This window comes from Odocoileus virginianus, chromosome 18, assembly GCF_023699985.2.
Source record: "Odocoileus virginianus isolate 20LAN1187 ecotype Illinois chromosome 18, Ovbor_1.2, whole genome shotgun sequence".
Lineage (NCBI taxonomy): Eukaryota > Metazoa > Chordata > Mammalia > Artiodactyla > Cervidae > Odocoileus > Odocoileus virginianus.
In genome coordinates, this window is record NC_069691.1 from 36831224 (window position 1) to 36856478 (window position 25255).

General features: G+C 37.5%; 1 protein-coding gene across 4 annotated transcripts in view; it reads left to right on the top strand.

Moving 5' to 3' along the window:
- FOCAD (focadhesin) overlaps positions 1-25255 on the top strand; it is a 286020-nt gene that overhangs the window by 149523 nt on the left and 111242 nt on the right. For all 4 annotated transcript variants that reach the window (XM_070480582.1, XM_070480584.1, XM_070480583.1 and 1 more), the window contains 3 exons: positions 15076-15210; positions 18743-18793; positions 19501-19584. In XM_070480582.1, coding sequence (XP_070336683.1) covers positions 15076-15210; positions 18743-18793; positions 19501-19584 — 270 coding nt within the window. The remainder of the gene's footprint in view (positions 1-15075; positions 15211-18742; positions 18794-19500; positions 19585-25255) is intronic.

The window sequence follows — 25255 nt, forward strand, 5'->3', positions numbered from 1 at the left end:
TCTTAATCAGCTGTGAGTCTCTTGTAGCAAAAATTAATAGGCGTTGCAGGATCAGGAAGAAAAGCTCTTTCATCTCGCCCAGCTCCAAGAGGGTGTTATATTTTCAAAGCGGAGTATTGTACAATTGAGCAATAGATAAGGAGAGGAGGGCCCTTTCCTGGAGATTCTTGACCGCTGGAAGAGTTCACTCCAGGCCATTTGTCACAGAAGTGATTTTCCCGGAAGTACCCAATGCCAAGGTTATGTTTTGGCTATTCTGCCCTCTTTTATTGATTTATTTCTGAAATCATGGGGTAAGGTAGTTCTCCCTGCCCTCTCCCATCATCCCAACTCTGTCAAGCTGCTCCTTCAGGGCTCCTGGGGGTGGGAATGATTTTCAGTGGGACTCAGGTTTTCAATGGGATTGGGTTTGGAAGGTTTAGGGAGTCAGTGTGGTATTAAAATGGCCAATAGAAATCCTGCATTTTGTTTAAGCATTTTTCAGTGTGGTAAATATAATTTAATATGGAAATGTGATGCATTGTTCTCAGCTGTGTACAGTAAGGGTTCTGTCACCCACTGTGGATTCAGTATTTATTACTTATTCTCTGGAACCTCTTTTGTTGTTCTTATGTTTTGTTTGTGGGGACATTTAAAGGTGGATTGCCTGTTCGACCTTGCAGAGGAGTTGATTAAGTTTAATTTGCTATGCGTTAGGCAAGGAATTTGCTTGTCTTTTTGAACTGAGCTCTATGTTATTTGTAGTTGGGGCATGTTTTTTGATGCCTTCAGTTCTTCCTGGGAATGAAAACGCTTTTTGTACATTTGTTGAATCTATCTCCACGCTGAGCTTTTTATGTACTACACAATGACTCTTTGCAGTTGAAAGTTGTAGTTTGGCCCTATTTTTAACTATAAAAGGACAGCAGGAACTTGCCTTTTATTAAACATTCGTGGATATTATAACATTTACTTTGCCACGCTGTAAGTAGATTTTTAAATATGGTTTTTCGTTTTCAAAATAAATTGTAACTGACTGTAGTAAGTTGTATAATACTATTGAACACATGTGTGAAATGTGTGGAAAAATTCAAATACTGACATTTTCTGTTTAAATAGAAAAGACTTCAGCTTTCAATAATTAGTTAATTGGTCATTTTCAGTTTTTTATAGACAGTATTTATAGATTATGCAAAGTCAAACACTAAATCAAACTTAGAGAAAATTTTAAATTTGAAGTCTTGGCATTTTATCATTTCCTGATTTTGCACTTATGATACTATCCTCTCTCCTCTGTCTGACCTTTACCATACCTAGATTTGGTGTGATCTTCTAGATACTTCACTCTGAACATTTTACAATCTCAGCTTTCTAAGTTATGACATTTAGAAACCCCTTCTCCCTGCTGTTCATTATTTTAATTCCATTTCCTGTTTATTTTGTATTTAAATTTTTTTTGTATGAAAAGATTTCCCTCTTAAAGTGGAATTTGCTTAAAGAGGATTATTAACTGATGTGAGTAGTCTGTGACCAAACATGAACGCTGCTCACGGTATCCAGCCGTGAGTTTCCGGCTCTCAGTCACAAACCTAGGATATTCTTTAAAAGATCAAATGAACTGGACACTAGGAGGGTTTTAATGATGCCAGCTAACATCAGAAGAGCGGGGCTCAGTAGTTGCAAATTGTGCTCATCTGAATAAACGCCACTGAGCTAGAAATAACGACATGACTAAAAAGATGCTAATTGTGTGCCATTCTGCATTCCTGTGAATAAAATATATCGTTTAAGCTTATACAAGGGGTGGGTTTTTCTGGGGTAAATGGAGACATAGGATGTAGAGAGGGGGTCTCTGAAGGAGGGTTGTAGATTAAATGGCATTACCTGTTTGAAAGGCTTTATGGATTTTGAGATATGATGGAAAACATTATTTTGGTACCTTCTAAGACATTCACATATACCCTTAAGTGACCTAGAATTTTTTAAAACTTACTCATCACATACCCGTGTGAACCTAGAATTAAACTTTTATAAAAAATGGCATTGTTACCTGTGGTAATTAAACTTATCTCCATGCAGTATAAATGTGTTGACCTTTTTAAAAAAAAATCTTTTTATTTTGTGTTGGGGTTTAGTCAATTAACAATGTTGTGAAGTTTCAGGTGAACAGTGAAGAGACTCAGCCATACATACATCCATTCTCCCTCAAACTCCCCTCCCATCCAGGCTGCCACATAACATTGAGCAGAGTTCTGTGTGCTGGGATGTAGGTCTTTGTTGGTTATCCATTAAATGTGTTGATCTTACCTTCTCATTTCCCAAGATAAAATATCACTAAGGGACTCATTTCCAGATACACTAACATTTCCAGTTTAGACTTCACTTTGGTTAGATGACAAAAATCATGTGTTAGTGAAAGGCTTGGGAAGTATTGGGAATTAAGTCAGTAAACTTTTGGTAAATCTTTATATAGGTACAGAATTACTTGGAATGCTTCTTTAACATGCTTACAAATCAGAAGTCATATTTAAGGAGATAGTATATACATTTTGTTTTAAGATTCTTTAGTTTGAAAGACTTTGCAAAGTTGACCAGAAAAGAATTTATTCAAGTCTATGGACTGTACTATTAATTGGATGTTGTTCTAATGACCTTCTCATGTTTTCAGTATACATTACTTATCTTTCATGATTTAAACAACTTCATACCCTTGTAGGCCCTGTTGTTAGGTTTTTGAGCTTTATTAAAAGCTGGGCTTAGATCTTCTCATAGTAGCATGATGATACCTGTTGCTCTGGATTCTAATTCAACAGTGATGAGTAAGATATTCTCAGAGGTACCGTTCCTTTTGCTTCAGGGCCATGGCACCTTGCCTCTACTTATGTAAGTGGTGGTTTGAACAATTAACTTGCTTCAGTGATTCACAGGGTCATATGACTTTGATCTGAAATTGTTGAAAACAGGTCAAACAAAAGAGTATCATTGACTTTGTTTCATCATGTTACACTTATAGCTTCAGTGAAAGTGAATCTCCTTCACTTTCACTTGTTTGGCTCAACTACTCTGTCCAAATTATGGACTTCACTGAAAAATGAATGGCAGTGATGTCTAGTGTGGTCTTCAAAATTTTGTGATAACTTGAGCTACAAAATCAGAATCCTTTAGAGATGAAGCCCAAGCTCTCTATTTTTTAATGAGTTCCTCAGTGACTCTGGTATTCACTGATGTTTGGGAGCATTGTCAAGAGCAGCAGTCTCTAAAATGTTTTTTGTATAAGTCCAGCCATGAGGTATGGGAAGAAGATATTAGAATATTTCTTATTTATCCCAAAAAAGACAGTAAAATTAAGCTCTCATAATATTTAATATGGGATGGTTGGTTTCTTTACTTGAATTTCCATCAGATGGTCACATGTCACCCAGAGTAGCCAGGTATCCTAAAGGAAAAATGGGAATTCCACAGTGAAGACTGGTTGTACCATCATCTCTCCTGTGTTAGAATATGACAATCTATAGCAGTTTATGCATATGTATTAAATAAATTTATAGAATGTATACATACTTACACATATATACAAATATGTAGTTGTGTCATTTAATATATATTTACAGTTATATGTGTGCGGTTATATGCATATATGTGTGTGTGGTTATGTCATTTTACTAGACATGCTGATTCCACATACGGGTTGTTGAAAAATTTATCTGAAGCACTATTAACCTTAAGTTTATGGAATTTTCTTCATTCCTTATGGTATGCCTGAGCACAACTACACACAAATTGTTTGCCTTTAATTTTTTTGAGCTGTGTAATAGCTATATTTTTTCAGACAACTGTGTCTATTTTAAAAAGTCACAGTTTTACTGAGATATAATTCACATATCATAAAGTTCACTCTTATAAAGTGCACAGTTTGGTGATTTTTTGGTAGATTCGTAAAGCTGTACATCAACTACCACTATGAAAGCATTTTAAAATTATTCCTGTAGGCTGAATAATGACCCTCAAAGATATCCAGGTCCTAATCTCTGGAACCTATGATTGTCACCCTATATAATAAAGGGGATTTTGTGTATATGATGACGTTAAAGATCTTGAGATGTGTAGATTATCCTGGACTATCAGTTCAGTTCAGTACAGTCGCTCAGTCATGTGCGACTCTTTGCGACCCCATGGACCGCAGCATGCCAGGCCTCCCTATCTATCACCAACTCCTGGAGTCCACCCAAACTCATTTCATTGAGTCGGTGATGCCATCCAACCATCTCATCCTCTGTTGTCCCCTTCTCCTCCTGCCCTCTATCTTCCCTAGCATCAGGGTCCCTTCAAATGAGTCAGCTCTTCACATGAGGAGGCCAAAGCATTGGAGTTTCAGCTTCAACATCAGTCCTTCCAATGAACACCCAGGACTGATCTCCTTTAGGATGGACCGGTTGGATCTTCTTGCAGTCCAAGGGACTCTCAAGAGTCTTCTCCAACACCACACTTCAAAAGCATCAATTCTTCGACACTTAGCTTTCTTTATAGTCCAACTGTCACATCCATACATGACTACTGGAAAAACCATAGCCTTGACTAGATGGACCTTTGTTGGCAAGGTAATGTCTCTGCTTTTTAATATGCTGTCTAGGTTGGTCATAACTTTCCTTCGAAGGAGTAAGTGTCTTTTAATTTCATGGCTGCAATCACCATCTGCAATGATTTTGGAGCCCCCCAAAGTAAAGTCTGCCACTGTTTCCACTGTTTCTCCATCTATTTGCCATGAAGTGATGAGATTGGGTGCCATGATCTTAGTTTTCTGAATGTTGAACTTTAAGCCAACTTTTTCACTCTTCTCTTTCACTTTCATCAAGAGGCTCTTTAGTTCTTCACTTTCTGCCACAAGGATGGTGTCATCTGCATATCTGAGGTTATTGATATTTCTCCCAGCAATCTTGATTCCAGCTTGTGCTTCATCCAGCCCAGCATTTCTCATGATGTACTCTGCATATAAGTTAAATAAGCAGGGTGACAATATACAGCCTTGACTTACTCCTTTTCCTATTTGAACCAGTCTGTTGTTCCATGTCCAGTTCTAACTATTGCTTCCTGACCTGCATATGGATTTCTCAAGAGGCAGGTCAGGTGGTCTGGTATTCTCATCTCTTTCAGAATTTTCCACAGTTTATTGTGATCCACATAGTCAAAGGCTTTGGCATAGTCAATAAAGCAGAAATAGATTTTTTTCTGGAACTCTCCTGCTTTTTCAATGATCCATCGGATGTTGGCAATTTGATCTCTGGTTCCTCTGCCTTTTCTAAAACCAGCTTGAACAGCTGGAAGTTCTCAGTTCACATATTGCTGAATCCTGGCTTGGAGAATTTTGAGCATTACTTCACTGGCGCGTGAGATGAGTGCAATTGTGCAGTAGTTTGAGCCTTCTTTGGCATTGCCTTTCTTTGCGATTGGAATGAAAACTGACCTTTTCCCATCCTGTGGCCACTGCTGAGTTTTCCAAATCTGCTGATATATTGAGAGCAGCCCTTTCACAGCATCATCTTTTAGGATTTGAAATAGGTCAACAGGAATTCCATCACCTCCACTAGCTTTGTTTGTAGTGATGCTTCCTAAAGCCCATTTGGCTTCACATTCCAGGATGTCTGGCTCTAGGTGAGTGATCACACCATCATGATTATCCAGGTCGTGAAGATCTTTTTTGTACAGTTCTTCTTGGTATTCTCACCACCTCTTCTTAATATCTTCTGCTTCTGTTAGCTCCCTACCATATCTGTGTGGTACCCTAAATGTAATCACAGGTGTGCCTTTAAGAAGGAGACAGATTTAACTACGGTAAAGAAAGAATGTAGCATGACAACTGAGATGGAAGAAAAGGTGGTGTGATGGTGTGAGGAAGGAATCATGACCCATGGAATAGAAACCAGCTGCAGAAACTAGCTGCTGCTGCTAAGTCGCTCAGTCGTGTCCAGCTCTGTGCGATCCCGTAGACGGCAGCCCACAGGCTCCTCTGTCCCTGGGATTTTCCAGGCAAGAATACTGGAGTGGGTTGCCACTCTCTTCTCCAGGGGATCTTCCTGACCCAGGGTCTGAACCGGGTCTCCCACATTGCAGGCAGATTCTTTACTGTCTCAGCCACTGGGGAACACCCTTTATTGAGCATACTATGTATTATAACCTGATTTTTTCATCTTAATGTAGTGTGTACTTTTTTTCCTGGCAATATGTATATACATTTTTTTACACTTACATAGTATTTCGTTGCATATTGCATTTTCATATGTTGCCCAATGTTTTATTGATGAGTATTTTGTTTTTAATTTTTTTATACTGTGATAGTACATTTTCTATGCCAACTTGACAGGCCTATGAAATGCCCAGATAGTTGGTAAAACATAATTTCTGGGTGTATCTGTGAGGGTATTTCTGACAGAGATTAGCATTTGAATCCTAGGTTTAGAAATAAGATCTGCCCTTAACAGTGTGGCAGCATCAACTAATCCAATGATGGCTGGAACAGAACAAAAAAGCAAAGGAAGGGTAAATTCTCTTCTTGATATGGGGCATCCTTCTTCTCTTGCCCCCAGACTTTGGAGCTCCTGGTTCTTGCACCTGCAGACACTGTGACTTACACTGCAGCCACCTGGTTCTCACGTCTTGGAAGTTGAGCTGATTTGCATCACTTGCTTTCCTGGTTCTCCAGCTTGCAGACTGTGGGACTTGTTGACCCCCACAACTGCTTGAGACAATTCCTTTAATAAATCTTTTTCTCTATCCATCTCCCTATCTTTATTTATCTTTCTTCCTTCCCTCCTTCTTTTCTTTTTTGTTGGTTTTATTTCTCCAGAGAGTCCTAGTACAAGCACAACCCTTTATTTTGCAGAGGAGGAAACTGAAGGTCATTTAGCTAATTAGTGGCACAAGTTAAGGTTCCAGCTTAGAGTTCTCTGATACCAAAATATGTTTCCCTGGTGTCAAACAGGTCCACACTAAATCTGAACTCTTTTTTTGTTTTGAGAAAAAGATTTAATGAGATAAAATTCACAAATAGTACAATTCACTCATTTACAGTTTACACTTTGATGATTTCTAATATATTGACAGAGTTTTGCAACCATTATGACTTTCAAGTTTAGAACATTTTCATCACCCCCAAAAGAAGCTCTGTACCCCCTAGCTATCATCACATAGTGCCTCCATCCCTCCCCTGCCCCTATACAATCAGTAATTTACTTTTAGTCTCTCTAAATTCGCCTGTTTTCCATTTTGTATAAATGGAGTCATATAATATGTTGTATTTTGTGACTGGCTTCTTTCACACAACCTGGTGTGTGTTTTTTTAAATCAGAGGATAATTGCTTTACAGTGTTGCATTGGTTTCTGCCATACCACAGTGCAAATCAGTGGTAATTGTGTGTGTATGTGTGTATTCTCTCCCTCTTAAGCCTCCCTTTCCCCTCCCATCCCACTGTAAGTTGTCACAGCCAGGCCGGCCTCCCTGTGTTACATAGCAGCTGCCCACTAGCTGTCTGTTTTACCCATGATAGTGCACATATGTCAATGCTACTTTCTCAATTCGTCCCACCCTCTTCCCGCACTGTGTTCACAGTCTGTTCTCTACATCTGCATCTCCATTCCTTCCCTGCAAATAGGTTCATCAGTACTATTTTTCTTAATTTCATTTATATGCATTATATGGGATATTGTTCTCTTTCTGACCTACTTCATTCTGTATAACAGGCTCTGGGTTCATCTACCTCACTGGAACTGACTCAGATTCATTCCTTTTTATGGCTGAATATTTCATTGTATATATGTATATCTGCTGTATGTATATATCTGCTATAAATACATGATCTATATGTATATATCCCTGCCCTATAACACAGTGAGCCCGGCCTGGCTCTGTGACTACTTAGAGTGGGATGGGAGGGGAGGGGGCAGCTCAGGAGGGAGAGAATACGCACACACACAATTAGGACTGACTCGCACTGTGGTGTGGCAGAAACCAACACAACATTGTAAAGCAATTATCCTCCCTATACATACATATGTATATATCTTCCACATCTTTATCCATTCATCTGTTGATAGACATCTGGGGTGCCTCACATCCTGGCTATTGCAAATAGTGCTGCAATGAACATTGGCATACTTGTATCTTTTTGAACTGTGATTTCCTCAGGGTATATGCCCAGTAGTGGGATTGCTGGGTCATATGGTAGTTTTATTCTTAATTTTTAATTGGATCTCCACTGTTCTCCATAGTTAGCCTGGCGTTTTTAAGGTTCATCCATGTTGTAGCTTGTTAAATCTAAACTCTTATGATGTCACTGGCTATTATTTTCTTTTGAGGCCCTACAGGCAGCTCTTTGCTTACACCTGAATTTTAGTTACAACAGAAATTTTTCAGCTTTGTGCAGTATTGTCTTCATGGGGTATGTTTATTGATTATGTATTTATTATATAGCCATATATTTGCATCTGCTAAACAACTTCTAAGCAGTTTTTTTTTTAAAGCTATTTTGATTGAATTTCTATTAGTTTTCTTTTTTACCTTGGAGTCTAAATTCCATTTATCTGAACAGGGGAAGGAACTGGCTTTTTGAAAAATTCCCTCTGGTTATTTGTGAGGAATAAAGCGCTAATCATTTTCTTGTCAAAGAATATTTCTGACACAATCTTACTGTGAATTTGGTAGTTCATGCCAGAAGAATGTCCAACATGAAATAGATAATTAATCCAGACAGAATCTAGCAAAACTGAAAAGTGAACGTCCCTGCTGGGAGCTCTTTGTGTCATTTCTTTCTGTTCCTGCAGAGAAATCAATGGAGTTTGCATTGGAAGTTACTATTCCCTATAGGGAGGTGTCTCAGAGATGCTGCAGCTGCTCATGAGGGGAAATAAAAGAGAAACCTAAAATCCTGGGCCACTGCATAGTGAGTCTTTAGGGTGACTTGATATCTAGATCGATCTGTTTAGTATTAATAAATACTTGTTTCTACTTGAATCACTTCTACAGTTCCAGCCTCTTCTATGCATATATAAGAATTATAAGTCTGTACTGCAAACTGCCAGTTTTTCAGAAATATGGAACAATTTGAAGACCTCTGTCTTGCCTTCTTTGGAAATGGCATAATTATGTTAGGGATTGTTAGTGTGACAGTCATTTTATCCCATCAAGCACACATATTTTGTATTCACTATGCCACAATTTGGGATTTAGATACATGTCTTTCCATTACTTGCCATCAACAGGATAGAAGTTGAGCAACTCTAATCATCAGAAATTCTGTCCCTTTACATTATAAGGGACTTTTAAAAAGGCAACTCAATATTTATTCCTATTGTTTTCTACAACACTGCTTTCATAATACCCTGGACTCAGACATTAAAAGACTGTGAAGTTGCTTAAATAAACCTGTGCTAGTCATTTTTTAATACTTATAACCTTTAACCCCATGTTATTAGGATTAGAAAGAATGTTATTTTTCCCATTGTTTCTGCTCCATTGATTGTGGCTCCTTAAACTCTCTCTTAGCCCATTATTGTATTTTGGTAACAGAAGTGTCCTGTTTTATGAATTGTGTGGACTGAATTAGCTTAAGAGGGTTTCACTGCATGATGATGACTCGAGTCCTCTTAATTGTGAAGGCAGTTTCTTTTACCTTCATTATGAAAAGGGCAAATAAGGTGGTTTTCATAGCCTAAAGGTTTTTATAAAGCTTTCCCTCTGCTGGAGTAAAACATCATGACAAAAGGAGTAGGCTGTTCTTTGGAATTGCTAGAAATAGCTTTTGGAGGTAAAATTAGAATAATAGGCATCTATTGCCTCTGCGAAGAAACAAATGCATTCTTACAGCACAAGAATTGAAGCAAAGACCCTGATTCTTTTATGATTTGTTATTTTTCCATCAATAACTTTCTTTTACAGTGTATAAAGCATGTTTGCATACAGTTGCCTCAATATTGCCTTTACTATTAACCTTGTGCTATACATGGAGCAGATGTTAGTAGTATTATTTTCTGTTTTGCAGCTGCGGAAACAGATTGAATGAGATTAATGACTTTGCCATAGTCCCACAACTACCAAATAGGAGAACCTGGGGTTTATAACTCCAGTCATGAGCTCTTTCCAGTATACCATGCTACATTGGGTCTCCTTAATCTGTGCTGTTTAGTGTTGCGAAGGTTCTTTTGGCGGAATAGCATGGAAAAGTGTCATTCTCCCCAAGAAACAGAAATGGCAGCAAAATGTGCATAATGTTAGCACTCGGAATGAATTCTCCAAAATCTCATAGACAAACTAAGCAAGATATTCTGAGTCGTTTGTTTGTGCCATATCTGCATAATATAATACCTAGGTATTGTTCCTCCTATTTTGTTTTTGCTTGTTTTACCATTACTGTTGAATTGTGGATTTTTTTCCTCAGCACTTTTAAGATCTTATTTCATGGTCATTTGGTCTTGTTAATTTTGAAAAGTTTGCTGTTATTCTAATTTACTCCTTTGTAGATAGCATGTATTTTCTACCATTTAGCTCTGATGATTGTTTGTCTTTGGTGTTAAATAATCATATTATAATGAATAAAGCTATAAACTTTTTTTAGAGGGATTTGTTTTATTTTTTTGTGCAAATCATTTGGATTATATATTATGGGAGTGCTTTCCAAGAGTGATCCAGGAGCCTCCAGCTCACTGCCATTTTTTATGTTAGTTTCTCAGCTCAGTGGTTTCTAGTCCAACCATTACGCTAAGGGTACAGCCCTTCAAGGATGCTGGTTTTATGTGGAGGTCTCCATTCCAACTCCCTGCCCTATAGGCTAAAGGCAGTACCTCCTCTTTCCATGTGTGCATTTAAACTCAAGCTATTAGGTTATGGAAACTGACAACCTCCTTTTATTATTTCTGGCCTTGGCTAATTACCCCCACTCTCAATTTTTGCATTTCAGCTCAAGAGTATGTAAAAAATTTTCCTCTTTATCAGTCATTTCAAGTGTCGCCCATTATGTGTTGGAGCCTGAAGTCAATCTGTATTTTGAAAACATTCAAGTCGTTGGGTAATTAATTGTTAAGGTAAAATAAGCCCGTGGGGACCAGGACCATGATCTTGGCTCATCTGATATAATATGACAGACTGCACGGATCATAAGGCTAGTGGATGAAATCCATACAGTTCTAGGAGATGGACATAGCAAGGTGGTAATAGGTTGAGTCCAAGGAGCCCTCAGGGTCAGACGATCTCTAAGATCTGGTCAAGAATGGCCCAGTGTCGGGAAGGTCAGAGAAAGCAGCCTTCCTTATTAAAGACTTCCCTGCTCCTGACTGTGTATGGGCAAGCCCTGATTTACTGATAATTCCTGGCAGGTATACCTTGCTTACAATTAAGGCACAGTTCATTGTTGAACTGCTGGAATGTCTCTCATAGTCTATGTGTAGAGTACCATTTTGGGCATTAGTTTCCAAACTTTTCAGGAAAAAGACTTTTAAAATGTGTAAACCTTTGAAAATACCTGGAGAATGTAGCCTCACTCCCCACTCACCACTATGGAAAAGACAAGGCCCCCGTTTGTACTTCCATAATTGGTGGCCAGGCATCTTTTTTGTTGATCTGCAAAGTGCATCAGAACATGTATGAGACTATACTTCTTCCTGGCTTTTGATCTATACAAATGTTTAAATGACAAAACTGTCATTAGCCAGCCTTACATCTGAGTTTTTCCCTAATGCCTACAGAATATTTCTCTCTGGATGTCTTTCCATGAACTCCAGTTAAACATATCCATCCCCCCATTTCCTGCAAAGATGCTCCTCCCAGCTTCCCCTCCATTTTATTATGTTGCTTTTTATTCACCCAGGTCTCTAGGCCCAAATCATCTTACTTTCCAATTCATTGTCCAAGACCTTTTAATCCTTTTCTTTTCTATCTCAGATTTACTACTCAGGTTCCAGTATCATCAGTAGTTGATAACTACTGATACTCTGATATAATTATTACTGTGCTAGATGAGCGGGGAGTGAGAACTAGAAGATGTGGTCATTGTCTTCATGGAGCTTAATATCTAGTTGAGAAGACAGTTTATATTCACGAAAATAGTGATCAATACTAGGCAGTATATAATTAAATGCTAAGTTGGGAAGTATAGAGTTTTAAATGCTGGAAGTTAGAGGAAAGAAAGGGATAAAATGAAGGCCTGAATTGTAAGAGAAAAGTTAATTGTAGAATTGAGATTTAAACTTGGTCTTGAAACAAAGAAGGTTGGAATTAAATAGGCATTTAAAATAAGGGGAAGGCGTGGATAATCAGTGATTATATTGAGTGTATGATTTTTGGAAAACTTTTGAGGCTCTTTATGTGAAGGACTAGGGGGAAATAAGAATTAGAGAAGTTCATGACAACTTTGAGTTTGACTATAAGACTACCAGAAGAATCTTTCAAAAACAACATTTGAATTTAGTTGATTGCCCAACTCAGAAATCTCTGGAGGCTTCCTTTTCCTTTTGATTCTGATCCAAACTGCTTTGCTATTCTAGGTGCTCTTTAATCTACACCAGCCGTTCTTCACCAGGACTCATGCATGCCTACAACTTACTTTATTTGTGTTTTGGCTTATGCTTTCCACTTCCTTGTGAAAGGTCTGCCTGATTTCTTTTCCTTCCTTCTTCAAGTCCTGTCTCTAGACTTTCTGCGTCTTGACACTCTAGTGACTCCCACTCACTGACATAGCTTTCCCGCCTGGATTCCTCCTAAGCCTATTTTCTGTTGGAAATATTTAAAAATCTAATCATGTACTGTTTTGTTTTGTTAAACATGTATTTGTTTTCTAATAATTTAGAGTTATGTACATTTCTCTTTCTGTTTGATAAGGTGGTAAATTCTTTGAAGGTTAGATTGTATTTTATATTTTATTATTCTGCTTAGTGCTGTATACTACTCTGGCTATGTAGTCTATGTTGAGTTGGTAGCTTTTAAAGGATTGGTTTTTTTTTTTTTAATTTCAAATATTGCTGTTTTGTAATATTAAAGCTGCATTGTATAAATGTGCCTAATGTCATGCCTGACAGAAGTACAACCCTTAGTGATGGTGAAATCCAAATTTGTAGTGGATCCCAAGTCAAAGAATATTTTTTTGCTCTTTCATGGAAAGTGGAAAATAAGAGCAAAAGCACTGAATCCAAGTTTTTTGAGATACTTTCTGCTATATTTGGGTCTTAATCTGTGTCCTTAAGTATATATTATTCATTTACCTTATGTAGTGTTTCCTAAATAATTTGAGTTAGTGTGTGTGCTCAGTCATTCAGTCATGTCCAACTCCTTGTGATCCCATGGACTGTAGGCTGCCAGGCTCCTCTGTTCATGGGATTTACCCAGGTAAGAATACTGGAGTGCATTGCCATTTCCTACTCCAGAGGATATTCCTCACCCAGGGATCCAACCTGCATCTCCTGCATTGGCAGGCAGACTCTTTACCACTGAGCTACCTGGGAAACCCAGTTTATGTTAGTAGATGAAAATAAATTGTGTGTGTTAATTGAAGCTTAAGAGAAAAGACTGTCATGTTTTAAAAAGATTAATCCTTGTTCAATTCTAATTGATGTGTGTTGTCACTCTTCCTGCCTGAGTTTTAAAGTTTTAGTAAAATATCTGTAAGTGAAGAAATCATCTGTTGTAGTTGAAATTGAATTTAAGAAGATATTTGAACATCCATAAACCAGATCTTGAAATGATCTAAGAATACTTGGTTTAAGGAAAGTGGATCAAGCTAGAAATGACATTTATTAGTTTAATTTTTATCATTTAACAGCCTCTTAAAATCTGAAATGACTTTTAAAACAAAATTTTAAGTTACTATTTTAAATAATAAAATAATTCACCTATCAAAAAGCCTCTTGATGAAAGAGGAGAGTGAAAAATTTGGCTTAAAGCTCAACATTCAGAAAACTAAGATCATGCCATCTGGTCCCATCACTTCATGGCAAATAGATGGGAAAACAGTGGAAACAGTGGCTGACTTTATTTTTCTGGGCTCCAAAATCACTGCAGATGGTGATTGCAGCCACGAAATTAAAAGACACTTGCTCCTTGGAAGGAAAGTTATGACCAACCTAGATAGCATATTAAGAAGCAGAGACATTACTTTGCCAACAAAGGTCCGTCTAGTCAAGGCTATGGTTTTTCCAGTGGTCATGTATGGATGTGAGAATTGGACTATGAGGAAAGCTGAGCACCGAAAAATTGATGTTTTTGAAGTGTGGACTTGGAGAAGACTCTTGAGAGACCCTTGGACTGCAAGGAGATCCAACCAGTCCATCCTAAAGGAGATCAGTCCTGGGTGTTCACATTGGAAAGACTGATGCTGAAGCTGAAACTCTAATACTTTGGCCTCCTGATGCGAAGAGTTGACTCATTGGAAAAGACCTTGATGCTGAGAGGGATTAGGGGCAGGAGGAGAAGGGAACGACAGAGGATGAGATGGCTGGATGGCATCACCGACTCGATGGACTTGAGTTTGAGTAAACTCCAGGAGTTTGTGATGGACAGAGAGGCCTGGCGTGCTGTGATTCATGGGGTCGCAAAGAGTCGGACACGACTGAACGACTGAACTGAACTGACCTCATGTAGAAATTTGTAAGATGATTTGAGAGCGTTTGATTTGTATTTACTAACATCTCAATTTTCTGAATGGTAATATAGTTTCAGCAAGATGGAAAACTATAAAAAATTGTAAATACTTTGATTTAGAAATGTACTAGCGTTATCTTACCCATCTTTATTTTCAGAGAATGGCTATTCAGGAATGTTTGTAGGTAATCTGGAGTTAATTTTGTGTGTATTCATGCATGAGAGAGAGAGAGGTTTATTTCTTTGGTTAACCAAAATAAAGCTATAAAAAAGCAGTTGTGGGAGGCAGGCTGGATCTTCTTCAACAACAGTTTATGTTAGTTTATATAATTTCTTCTGAGAGGTGATAACTGATCAAATCCTATCTTCTAAGAGTTCTTATTCTTAAGTTTCCTCATAATAAAAGACAGTACCCTTTACTAATGGCTTCAGATGAGCTGGGATTTTGTTAGGTATTGACTTCTGTCTTTGCTTCACAGGTGGTTTGTATTCGCTCCACTTGGAATGCTCTCTCCCCAAAGCTGAGCTGTGACACAAGACCTCTCATTTTGAAGACCCTCAGTGAACTGTTTTCTCTGGTTCCTTCCTTAACAGTCAATACAGCTGAATATGAGGTATGTGTTTGGATCTCAACTAACTGTCTGTTTCTGCATTGGGAAAATGTGTGCTTTACCATTACTTTTGGGAGAAAATTATTCGTAATTTTGTGTTTGCCAAAAATCCTTTAGTGCTTTTAGTTCTGCTAACATGTTGATATCTTTATGGACTCCTAGGAATAGATGGATATCCACCCTTATCAGTCCTCTGTCTTTAAGACTTACTTACGTGAAGGATGCCAAGTTTTATTATGAAAGTATAGTCAAGATTATTAAAAGCCAGTATGTTTCTAAAATAATAAAATTCATGAGACCAGCAGTTTAAATGTGTTTTGTTGGTGTTTAAAATTCTACAAAGTATTACAGAGGATTTAGTAAGGCAGGGCAGACTTTCCCAGTAGTGTGGACATAGTGTTATTGTACTTTGCTTCTAGCTTGGGCATAGAGATTTTATTTTTTATGTGTTATTAATAGTTTACATTTCCAATATACATCTTTGCTCTTCATGTATTTTCTTCCATGAAGATGATTGTAAAATCAAACTGTCCTAGGAGTGGAAAATAATTTTATGAACTAGTCAGTATTTGGCATTGTAATGAACCACTTGGTGGAAGACATTTTCCTAAAAGATTCATGTGCTTCTGTTTAACATTTTCTTTATTTTCTCTTCTGTGAATGAAGTGAGAGGGTGGCAGATTCATTTATATCTCCACTTTTGTAGCCATAACCTTGTTTAAGCTCATGTTTTTTACTTTTCTTTCAAAGAGCTTCAGTTAATTTTCACTTGAAGTCTTGGTAAACTTTTACTTTGATTTAATGCTTCACAGAGTTTGATAAACTAGCCCTCCATAAGATTCCAGGAAGAGCCCCTTACTTGTTTTAGATCACATGGTAAGACAGGAGTGTAAGATAATACTTGTTCCAATAATTCTAAATGCTACACAGTGAGTAAAATCAAATTTGTCCTCACCAAGGGCACAATATCTAGCATGGCACATAATATGTATTCAGAAACTAGTTATTGAATGAATGAATGAACCAGTACAGGATATTGTGAGTTTATTCTCACATTCGGGCTTTTGTTTGGGGGTATTAAAAAAATAATCAGTTCAAGACTCCTAGAGTATATAATTCACCAACAGTCTTTTTTTTATGACTGCCATTCACGGGTACATACCTTTATGATGTCAGAAAGTCTGCCAGGCTACTGATAAGGAGCTCAGACTAAAAACCAAAATAAGGACTTTGTATGTCATGTTGTGTATATTTATTTTCTGTCTTTAAGAACTGAACTCATATACCTTTGTGCTGCCTGTACTTTGAGTTATTCAGATTTTATTACAGGTTAATGTGTGAAGTGGTTTGTGTGTTGGTTTTTTATGTTTGCTCACATAGGTATAAGTTGTCTTCTGGACTGTGTTTTTTCCCTTCAAATTTTACATTCTTATCCGCTGACATTTTGTTTTGGTCTGTCTTCATGCTTATAATAATATTAGGATTCCCCTGTTGTTCACATAGCAGCTTTGGGATGTTCTATCCATCAGTTTTCTCCTAGTAAGGGAGATTCCTTCAGTGACCAGAGCCTACTTGGAGCAGAAGGGGAGAAATGTAGAGAAAGCCCCCCTCCATCTGCCATTCTGACTCACTCTGTCCCTTCTTTCTTCCCACCTTCCCCACTTTCTCTTTCCTTCTCTTTCTCCTTCCCTCCTTCCCCCTCTCTCTTCCTGTGTGTGTTTAAATACTTTTTTTTTCTATTAATTGCTTAGAGTTTGTTGGCATGTAAGCCGGAGTTAAATGTAGTTTCCCCAAAGCATTTCTTAGGTCATTGCTATCCCATGTCACCTCACCTCAAATGCCTTTGTTTACCTAAAAAAAGAAGTCCAGTTGGTTTATACGCACCCAATAAGGTCTTTTAGAATCGTGCCTCACTCTACTTTTCTGCCCCCTGCACTCCAGGAAAACCAAACCACTTGTAGTTTCCTTCTCTGTTTCCAAATGTTTCTATTTCTTTTCCTTTGTTCATGTTGTTCTTTCTGTCTTGAATTACTTTCTTTTTCATCTCCAATTTTAAAGTCTATTTTAGGAAATAAAAAATCAGTTTAAGTTATCCCATCCATTGAGAATTTTTCTTCAAGGAGTCTGTGTTTCCCAAAGTTCTTTATCTATACTGTCTTAAGAACTTTTATTTCTATTTTATATTTACTTCAGGTACATGTGCACAAATATTATCTCCATTAAAATATAAGCTTGTTGAAAATAGAGTCCATGTTTCAATTAATGTGTTTTCTGAATTGCTTTTTAAAGTGCTGGATACATTCATTCATTGACTCAGAATATATTTATTAAAACTGTACTAGGCCTTAGAGATACTAATAAACAATAGATACTAATAATAGATAATAATAATAAAAACAGATACTATTTTAAGTAGTTTTACTCCAAGCACTAGTTACTTTATGTCACAATATTAGTTCTAGTATCTGATGAGATAGTATTTTTCATATTATAATAAGAGAATCTGAGGTTTTGAGAGGTTGACTCATTCATTAAACATACATTTACTGAGTATCTGCTACATGCAAGACAAATAACTGAGCCAATACTGCAGTTTCTAAGTGAAAGCTGTTTTCTAAACCCAGCACTTTCTAGCTTCATTATACCACATTGTCAGGACCTGCCTTTAAAAGCTCAAAAGTTGGTAAAGGATATAGACATAAGCAATAATAATTACAATAGCATTTGTTGAGTGCATTTGATCAAAGGGCTAGGAGAGTATGGTGGTGGAAATGACCAACATTCTTAGGAGGACACTAAAGAAACTTTATTTAGTTGGTGCTATTGGGCTAGGATCATGAAGAATTACTAAAGTATTGCTTTCCATTGAAGTTTTGAAGAGAATATGCAAAGTCAAGGAGGTATAAAAGAACCTCATATGATCTAGCAGGCAAGAAGTAAGATGTGGCTAAAATGAAGGAGACATTAAGTGCCGGAAGATAAATGGCTTTTCATGCTCACTTATTTATTAAATATTTGTCATTTGAGGGAGTGGGCTTTATATTCTTTATATACCAGCCTTTGAAATGAGAAAGACAAATACCACATTAATGATTATACAAGCTAGGAGAGATTAACCACATACCCAGATAATCACATTAAATGCTAAAGTGTGCCGTGTGCCATATGGCTGCTTGGAGAAGGGAGAACTCTCGTCTGGGTAGGGGATTAGGAATAGTGGCCTGAAAGAGGAGAGTAATCTAACATTTGTACTGAGATTTGAGAGGTCAGTAAGAAATGGTTGGGAAAAAAGTGAAAAGTGAAGTGAAATTTAATGATCTCAAAGTCTCACCTTATTTAAAATATCCATATGTTTAGATGATGAATCTATTTCTGAGTGTTTTCATTTTATGAATGATAGGTAAGTACAGATTAAGTTAGTTACACGTGGTATCATTTTGAAAGTGATTTACTTTTGACATTTGCTACTTTAGATTGTTTACTCTCAATTTTCTCTTTGTCTTAGAATTTATTCTGTTGTTTGTTGATTTTTCAGAATTTTAAAATTCAAGTCCTCAGCTTCCTCTGGAACCATACTCAAAACAAGGTACTATCAGAAGGGTGTCAGATAAACAGAACCAAGCTGGGGTAGGAATTGTAATACAAGAATATTATAAGAATTATAGAACTGTGTTATAAAGAATTATAAGAATAGGATAAAAAATTTAAATTTTTGATTTAAAAATTATGACTACAAGTTTAGATTTTAAAAATTATTCTTAATTTATGTCAGTTAATACATTTTTACCATAAAATGCACTTATTACTTTGTGATGCTGATGGATGTGAAGAGGGACTATTGCCATTGTCTCTCATTTTTAATGGTCTTTCCTCTTTCCTTCTTTGCCCCTTCCCACCGATAAGCACATCAAATGAATAAAAATCCCACTCCATTTTTAAATGTCATTTCCAATCAAGAAATATGGAGAAAAAAGTGTCGGTGATATTGTACCCAACTCATGAGTGAAAAAACTTAGATTCCAAAAGGTCAACTTTCCCTGTGAAGTAGCTGAAGAATCAGAGAAGAATCATATTTTTATGTTTAATGTCTCAACGAGGATAAATATTAGGTGCTTCTTATGTGTCTGCCCAATGCTGTTTTCTCTCTACTTTTACTTGGGACATACTAAGTGAGGCATGAATACCATTTCCAAAGCACTGACTATAGAACATTAAGGTTGGTGAGGGAAAATTTTCTTTCTTCCTCCAGAGTTGATATTTAATATATGCCATTTCTTTTGTTTGTTTTATTAGGACCCAGTTGTCGCAAATGCTGCCTATAAATCTCTGTCACACTTTGGTGCTGGGGACCACACGATTCTTCATCTGCCTGAAGAGGTAGGCCTTTCAGCTTTCTCACTGCTGTCTCTTTTCTCCTGGGTTTATAGCTTTATTTGTATCCCTCTATGGAAGAGATTCTTACCTGTAACTCTAGATATATTGTCCTTGAAAGATAAGAATTTATATTCACTATTTGTTTTATCTGTTATAGATTGTAAAGGTCTTAGACTTCACAGATAGTGAATTTAAATCTCTTTGAAGCAAATGGAAGCGATGGATGGAGCAAAATGTAGTCTCCATAAGGTGACGGATTGTATGACAGCATTTCTGTGCCCAGAGCAGATCGGTGTCACTCTAGGAACCACTTTACCCGAACACAGACTGCATAGAGGATGGTTTTCTATCACCTGGGCAGCCAAAGATCTTTATTTGTGATGGAGACTTGAGACACCTTGTGAAAACAATCTGCTATTTATTTGTTTATTTTGAAATAATAGTCCTGGAGAACTGGGTGAAGAAGGTATCACTCTCTTTTAAGTGTTAACACATTATATGACATTGTCTCAGTTTTTAGACTAAAAACAACCAACCTTTTCTAACATCTACCTAATATAACCAGCTTTCAATTCTCAGGTTATATTAAGGAGTAAAGTGTATGGTTTCACATTTAGTGTTACTGCTAATTCAAAGACATACAAATGTTTATTTTATTTTTTAAAGTTTTTCTTTATGTGGACCATTTTTAAAGTCTTTATTGAATTTTTTACAATATTTCTTCTGTTTTATGTTTTGGTTTTTTTGTGGGGTCCTAACTCCCCAGTTCAGTTCAGTTCAGTCGCTCAGTCATGTCCGACTCTTTGCAACCCCATGGACTGCAGCACACCAGGCCTCCCTGTCCATCACCAAATCCCAGAGTCCTCCCAACCCATATCCATTGAATCAATGATGCCATCCAACCATCTCATCCTCTGTCGTCCCCTTCTCCTCCTGCCCCTAATCCCTCTCAGCATCAGGATCTTTTCAAATGAGTCAGGTCTTTGCATCAGGTGGCCAAAGTATTGGAGTTTCAGCTTCAGCATCAGTCCTACCAATGAACACCCAGGCCTGATCTCCTTTAAGATGGACTGGTTGGATCTCCTTGCAGTCCAAGGGATTCTCAAGAGTCTTCTCCAACACCACACTTCAAAAGCATCAATTCTTCCTCACTCAGCTTTGTTCACAGTCCAACTCTCACATCCATACATGACCACTGGAAAAACCATAGCCTTGACCAGATGGACCTTTGTTGGCAAAGTAATGTCTCTACTTTTTAATATACTGTCTATATTGGTCATAACTTTCCTTCCAAGGAGTAAGCATCTTAATTTCGTGGCTGCAGTCACCATCTGCAGTGATTTTGGAGCCCAGAAAAATAAAGTCAGCCACTGTTTTCACCGTTTCCCCATCTATTTGCCATGAAGTGATGGGACCAGATGGCATGATCTTAGTTTTCTGAATGTTGAGCTTTAAGCCAACTTTTTCACTCTCCTCTTTCACTTTCATCAAGAGGCTCTTTAGTTCTTTTTCACTTTCTGCCGTAAGGGTGGTGTCATCTGTATATCTGAGGTTATTGATATTTCTCCTGGCAATCTTGATTCCACCTGTGCTTCCTCCAGCCCAGTGTTTCTCATGATGTGCTCTGCATATAAGTTAAATAAGCAGGGTGACAATATACAACCTTGATGTACTCCTTTTCCTATGTGGAACCAGTCTGTTGGTCCATGTCCAGTTCTGACTATTGCTTCCTGACCTGCATACAGGTTTCTCAAGAGGCAGGTCAAGTGGTCTGGTATTCTCATCTCTTTCAGAATTTTCCACAGTTTATTGTTATCCACACAGTCAAAGGCGTTGGCATAGTCACTAAAGCAGAAATAGATGTTTTTCTGGAACTCTCTTGCTTTTTCTATGATCCATCGGATGTTGGCAATTTGATCTCCCCAACCAGGGATCAAACCCCTAACCCCTGCACTGGAAGACAAAGCTTAACCACTGGACTACCAGAGAGGTCCCTGCAAATGTTTATTGAATGCCGTTAGAGAGTGAGGAAGACATAGTGTTAGAAGAAGTTATGTGTGACATGACCCAGAATCCATCCTAGGGGTGAAATGACAAGAAATTTTGTTATAAATTTCTTGGGATCCTCAAGCATTTTAAAATGGGTTGACTTTTTCTTGTGGATTGAGTTTATTCAACGATTAGATGCCAGTAGGAACCAGACAAGCTTCTGTTTATTGAATTGAATTGAAGGGACTGACGATAGGCTCTCGTAAAACCAAATCCATCACAAGGCAGGATTTCCCGTGTTACTGAGAACTCAAAGACAGATCGGCCAGCTTGTCATGCAGTTATCACAAACAGGAAGTCTTAAGAAAAGATTTGTTCTTTGACTCATAAAATTAAAAAATGGGATTTCAGGCTGCACTGTGGTGATCAGCAATACCCATAGCTTCTTTAAAAAAAAGAGAAAGAAAAAGTTACATGTAAATTTGATTTTCAGACTCTTACCAGTAGGTTAGCTACAGTTTGTAGAAAGATACTTTTTTGTTATTACTATTTTAAATAAGCATTTTCTAACTTAGATCACAGCATAATGATTGCCTTATTTTTAGCTATTATTGCTGAAATATTCCAGCTGGCATAATAGCTTTTATTAAATAACTGCCATATACTCTTCAGTATTTAGTCTTCACCTCTTTAAATGTTGATATGTTTATATTTTATTCTGTGGTGGTTTAGTTGCTAAGGCATGTTCAACTATTTGTCACCCCAAAAACTGTAGCCTGCCAGGCTCCTCTGTCCATGGGATTTCCCCGACAAGAATACTAGAGTGGGTTGCCATTCCCTTCTCCAGAGGATCTTCCCGACCCAGAGATCGAGCCCAGGTCTCCTGCATTGCAGGCAGATTCTTTACTCCTGAGCCACCAGGGAAGCCCTGTATTTTATCCTACTTGAGGGTTATGTTTAGTTTCTGATTATGTTTGTCAGAGTTAATAGTCAGTTAAGTGCTATACTCAGTCACATGTTACTTTCTTAACTCACTCCTGTATCCTCAGATTCTTGAATAATAACCATAAATAGCTCTTTATATCTTCCAATGTAAAGAGTAGTGATGTAGAGTTGGGTTTATATACATGTTTGGGTTTTCACCAACAGAGCCTGAAGGTCTATAAAGGAAATCTCTAAGACTTATTTTAGCCTTGCTTTTTCAACCTTTTTTCCTGCCCTAACCCCCTTCTGGGATACGATTCACTCCTACAGGTATCTGGTTCACTGGTGGTAGTTTGGTGGTTAAGTCACTTAGTCATGTCCAACTCTTTGTGACCCCGTGGACTGTAACCCAACAGGCTCCTCTGTCCATGGGATTTCCCAGGCAAGAATACTGGAGTGGGTTGCCATAGCCTTCTCCCGGGGGCCTTTCCGACCCAAGAGTCAAACCTGGTCTCCTGCACTGTAGGTGGATTCTTTACTGACTGAACCACGAGGGAAGCATTCTCTCAACTGGGATTGAGATGAGAGGACTTAATGGTTTAGAAGAGTCTACCTCCCTCCAACCCCCAGCTTCTGATATAGAGAGCCTTCCTCCACATGAAGAAATCACTATTTCCAAGGCTATGCACCATGCATTCTTCTTCTTTTTATTCAATTCTGATCTTCAGTTTGGTTGTTTGAAGGACTAAAAGCCCCCAAAATGGCCAATATGTTCATATCCCAGCAAGTCCCCAAAGGCAATGGATGCAACCAAGTCAGCTCCTGCTTCTGTGCAGTGGATGATGGCAGTAATGTGAAACTGTGACTCACTTTCTCTGAAAGCATACTTTCAACTGTTTCAGAAGTTCTCTCCAGGTAGGGACTTTTCTAGTTGTAAGATCTAAGATTCCTTCTTGTTATCAAAGTTTACTCACTCTGCACCATGGCCAATTGGCTTACTCACAAAACTGAAGGCTACTTGTATACTTTTCCAGTGAAAGTATGTCCAGTCTCTCTTTCTATTTGTGGAAACTTGTGAAATAATCTTTAAGAAAACATTCTGTGAATTTCAAGTAGAAAAAAAATTTTAAAAAGATACAATGGGGACTTCCATGGTAGTCCAGTGGTTAAGAATCCACCTTGCAATGCAGGAGAAACTAAGATCCCACATGCCACAGAGCAACTTAAGCCCGTGTGCCACAACTAGAAAGTCTGTGAGCCACAGTGAAAGATCCCATTTGACACAATGTAGATTCTCAGTGCCACAGCTAAGACCCAATGCAGCCAACTAAATAAATATTTTTTAAAAATAAAAAAAGTAGATACAGTGGATAATTGGGCTTCCCTGGTGGCTTGGTAAAGAAACTACCTCAGTGCAGGAGACCTGGGTTCGATCCCTGGTTTGGGAAGATTTGGAGAAGGGAACGGCTATCCACTCCAATATTCTGGCCTGGAGAATTCCATGGATTGTATAGTCCATGGGGTTGCAAAGAGTCAGACATGACTGAGCGACTTTCACTTTCACAGAGGATAATAGCCACATGGTTACTTTGGTGGATTATAATTCAACTACTTTTGTAAGTACACCTTTCTTTAAATTTACTAAAGAAAGATTTCTTGTTCATTGCTGCATCCACGTAAACTGTGAAACTTGTTGAAAGAAAGCTAACAGGCTGGTAAATCAAAAGCCGTTAAAGGAGTGGCAGACATCAGCAGGAAGGTTTAGGGTTAAATGAAACAGTGCATGTAAGGTAAGATGGAAAATGTCTGTGGAGAGCAGAGCTGAGTAAGATACCATGTAAGCTTGGGATTTGAATACCAGATTCATTAACTCATCTTTCTTGTCACTGGTGTGTTATTAGGAACTTCTGTGGATTATTGCTGATAGGCACTTAACAGTTGTATTGCTTTAATAATTATTTATTGGACATATATATACTAAGTGCTAGGCTGTTTTATGAGTTGGGAATGTTGAATGAATCCATGTGTTTATTCATTTGTAACAATATTGTTAATCATTTGAAATATGCAAATCTAAAATTGGTTAAAAAATTCAGTGGGGCTTCTTTGAGGACTTATTTCAATATTAAATAGAATGATTTTTTCCCCCATTTAGTTTGTATTTCATAGTCTTTTAGCTATTTATCCTTTTCCTTCGCCAACACCCCACAAATGAAACAAAATGAAAAAACAAACCAAAAAAAAAAAAAAAACTATAGAGAATTGTATTTCTGGTAAAACAGTCAATAATGGATAAACATTTCAGTTGATTCTTCTCTGACTTGGGTTCATTAAAAAATATTTGGCTGTTTAAAAATTGAACTTTTTATTATAAAGCTCTTAAGATAGATTGTGTTGTTGATTTCTGGAGTTAATTTTAGAAGTGAGTAATATAAAAGAACTCATTATGCACCCTGGGTTGGTATTAATGTGGTATAACCTGTTTGGCTTTGATTTAAGTGAATGTCATTGCATTCATCAGAAGCTGTTTCTTTTTGTAAATGAATTTATGCAGATACTTGACATGTTCCAAATAAAATTCTCTGCTTATCCACAAACTCCTGGATTTTTATAGGTTGCACACACAGAAGAATGGCTGAAAGGTTATCTGACTAAGAACATGTAGTGAAGCATTTTGTAGGATAAGCTTTTCAATATTCAACTTAAAGCAGATTTTAGAAGTAATTTATCATTTTATATTTGGCTCTCCCTTTAAGTTTCT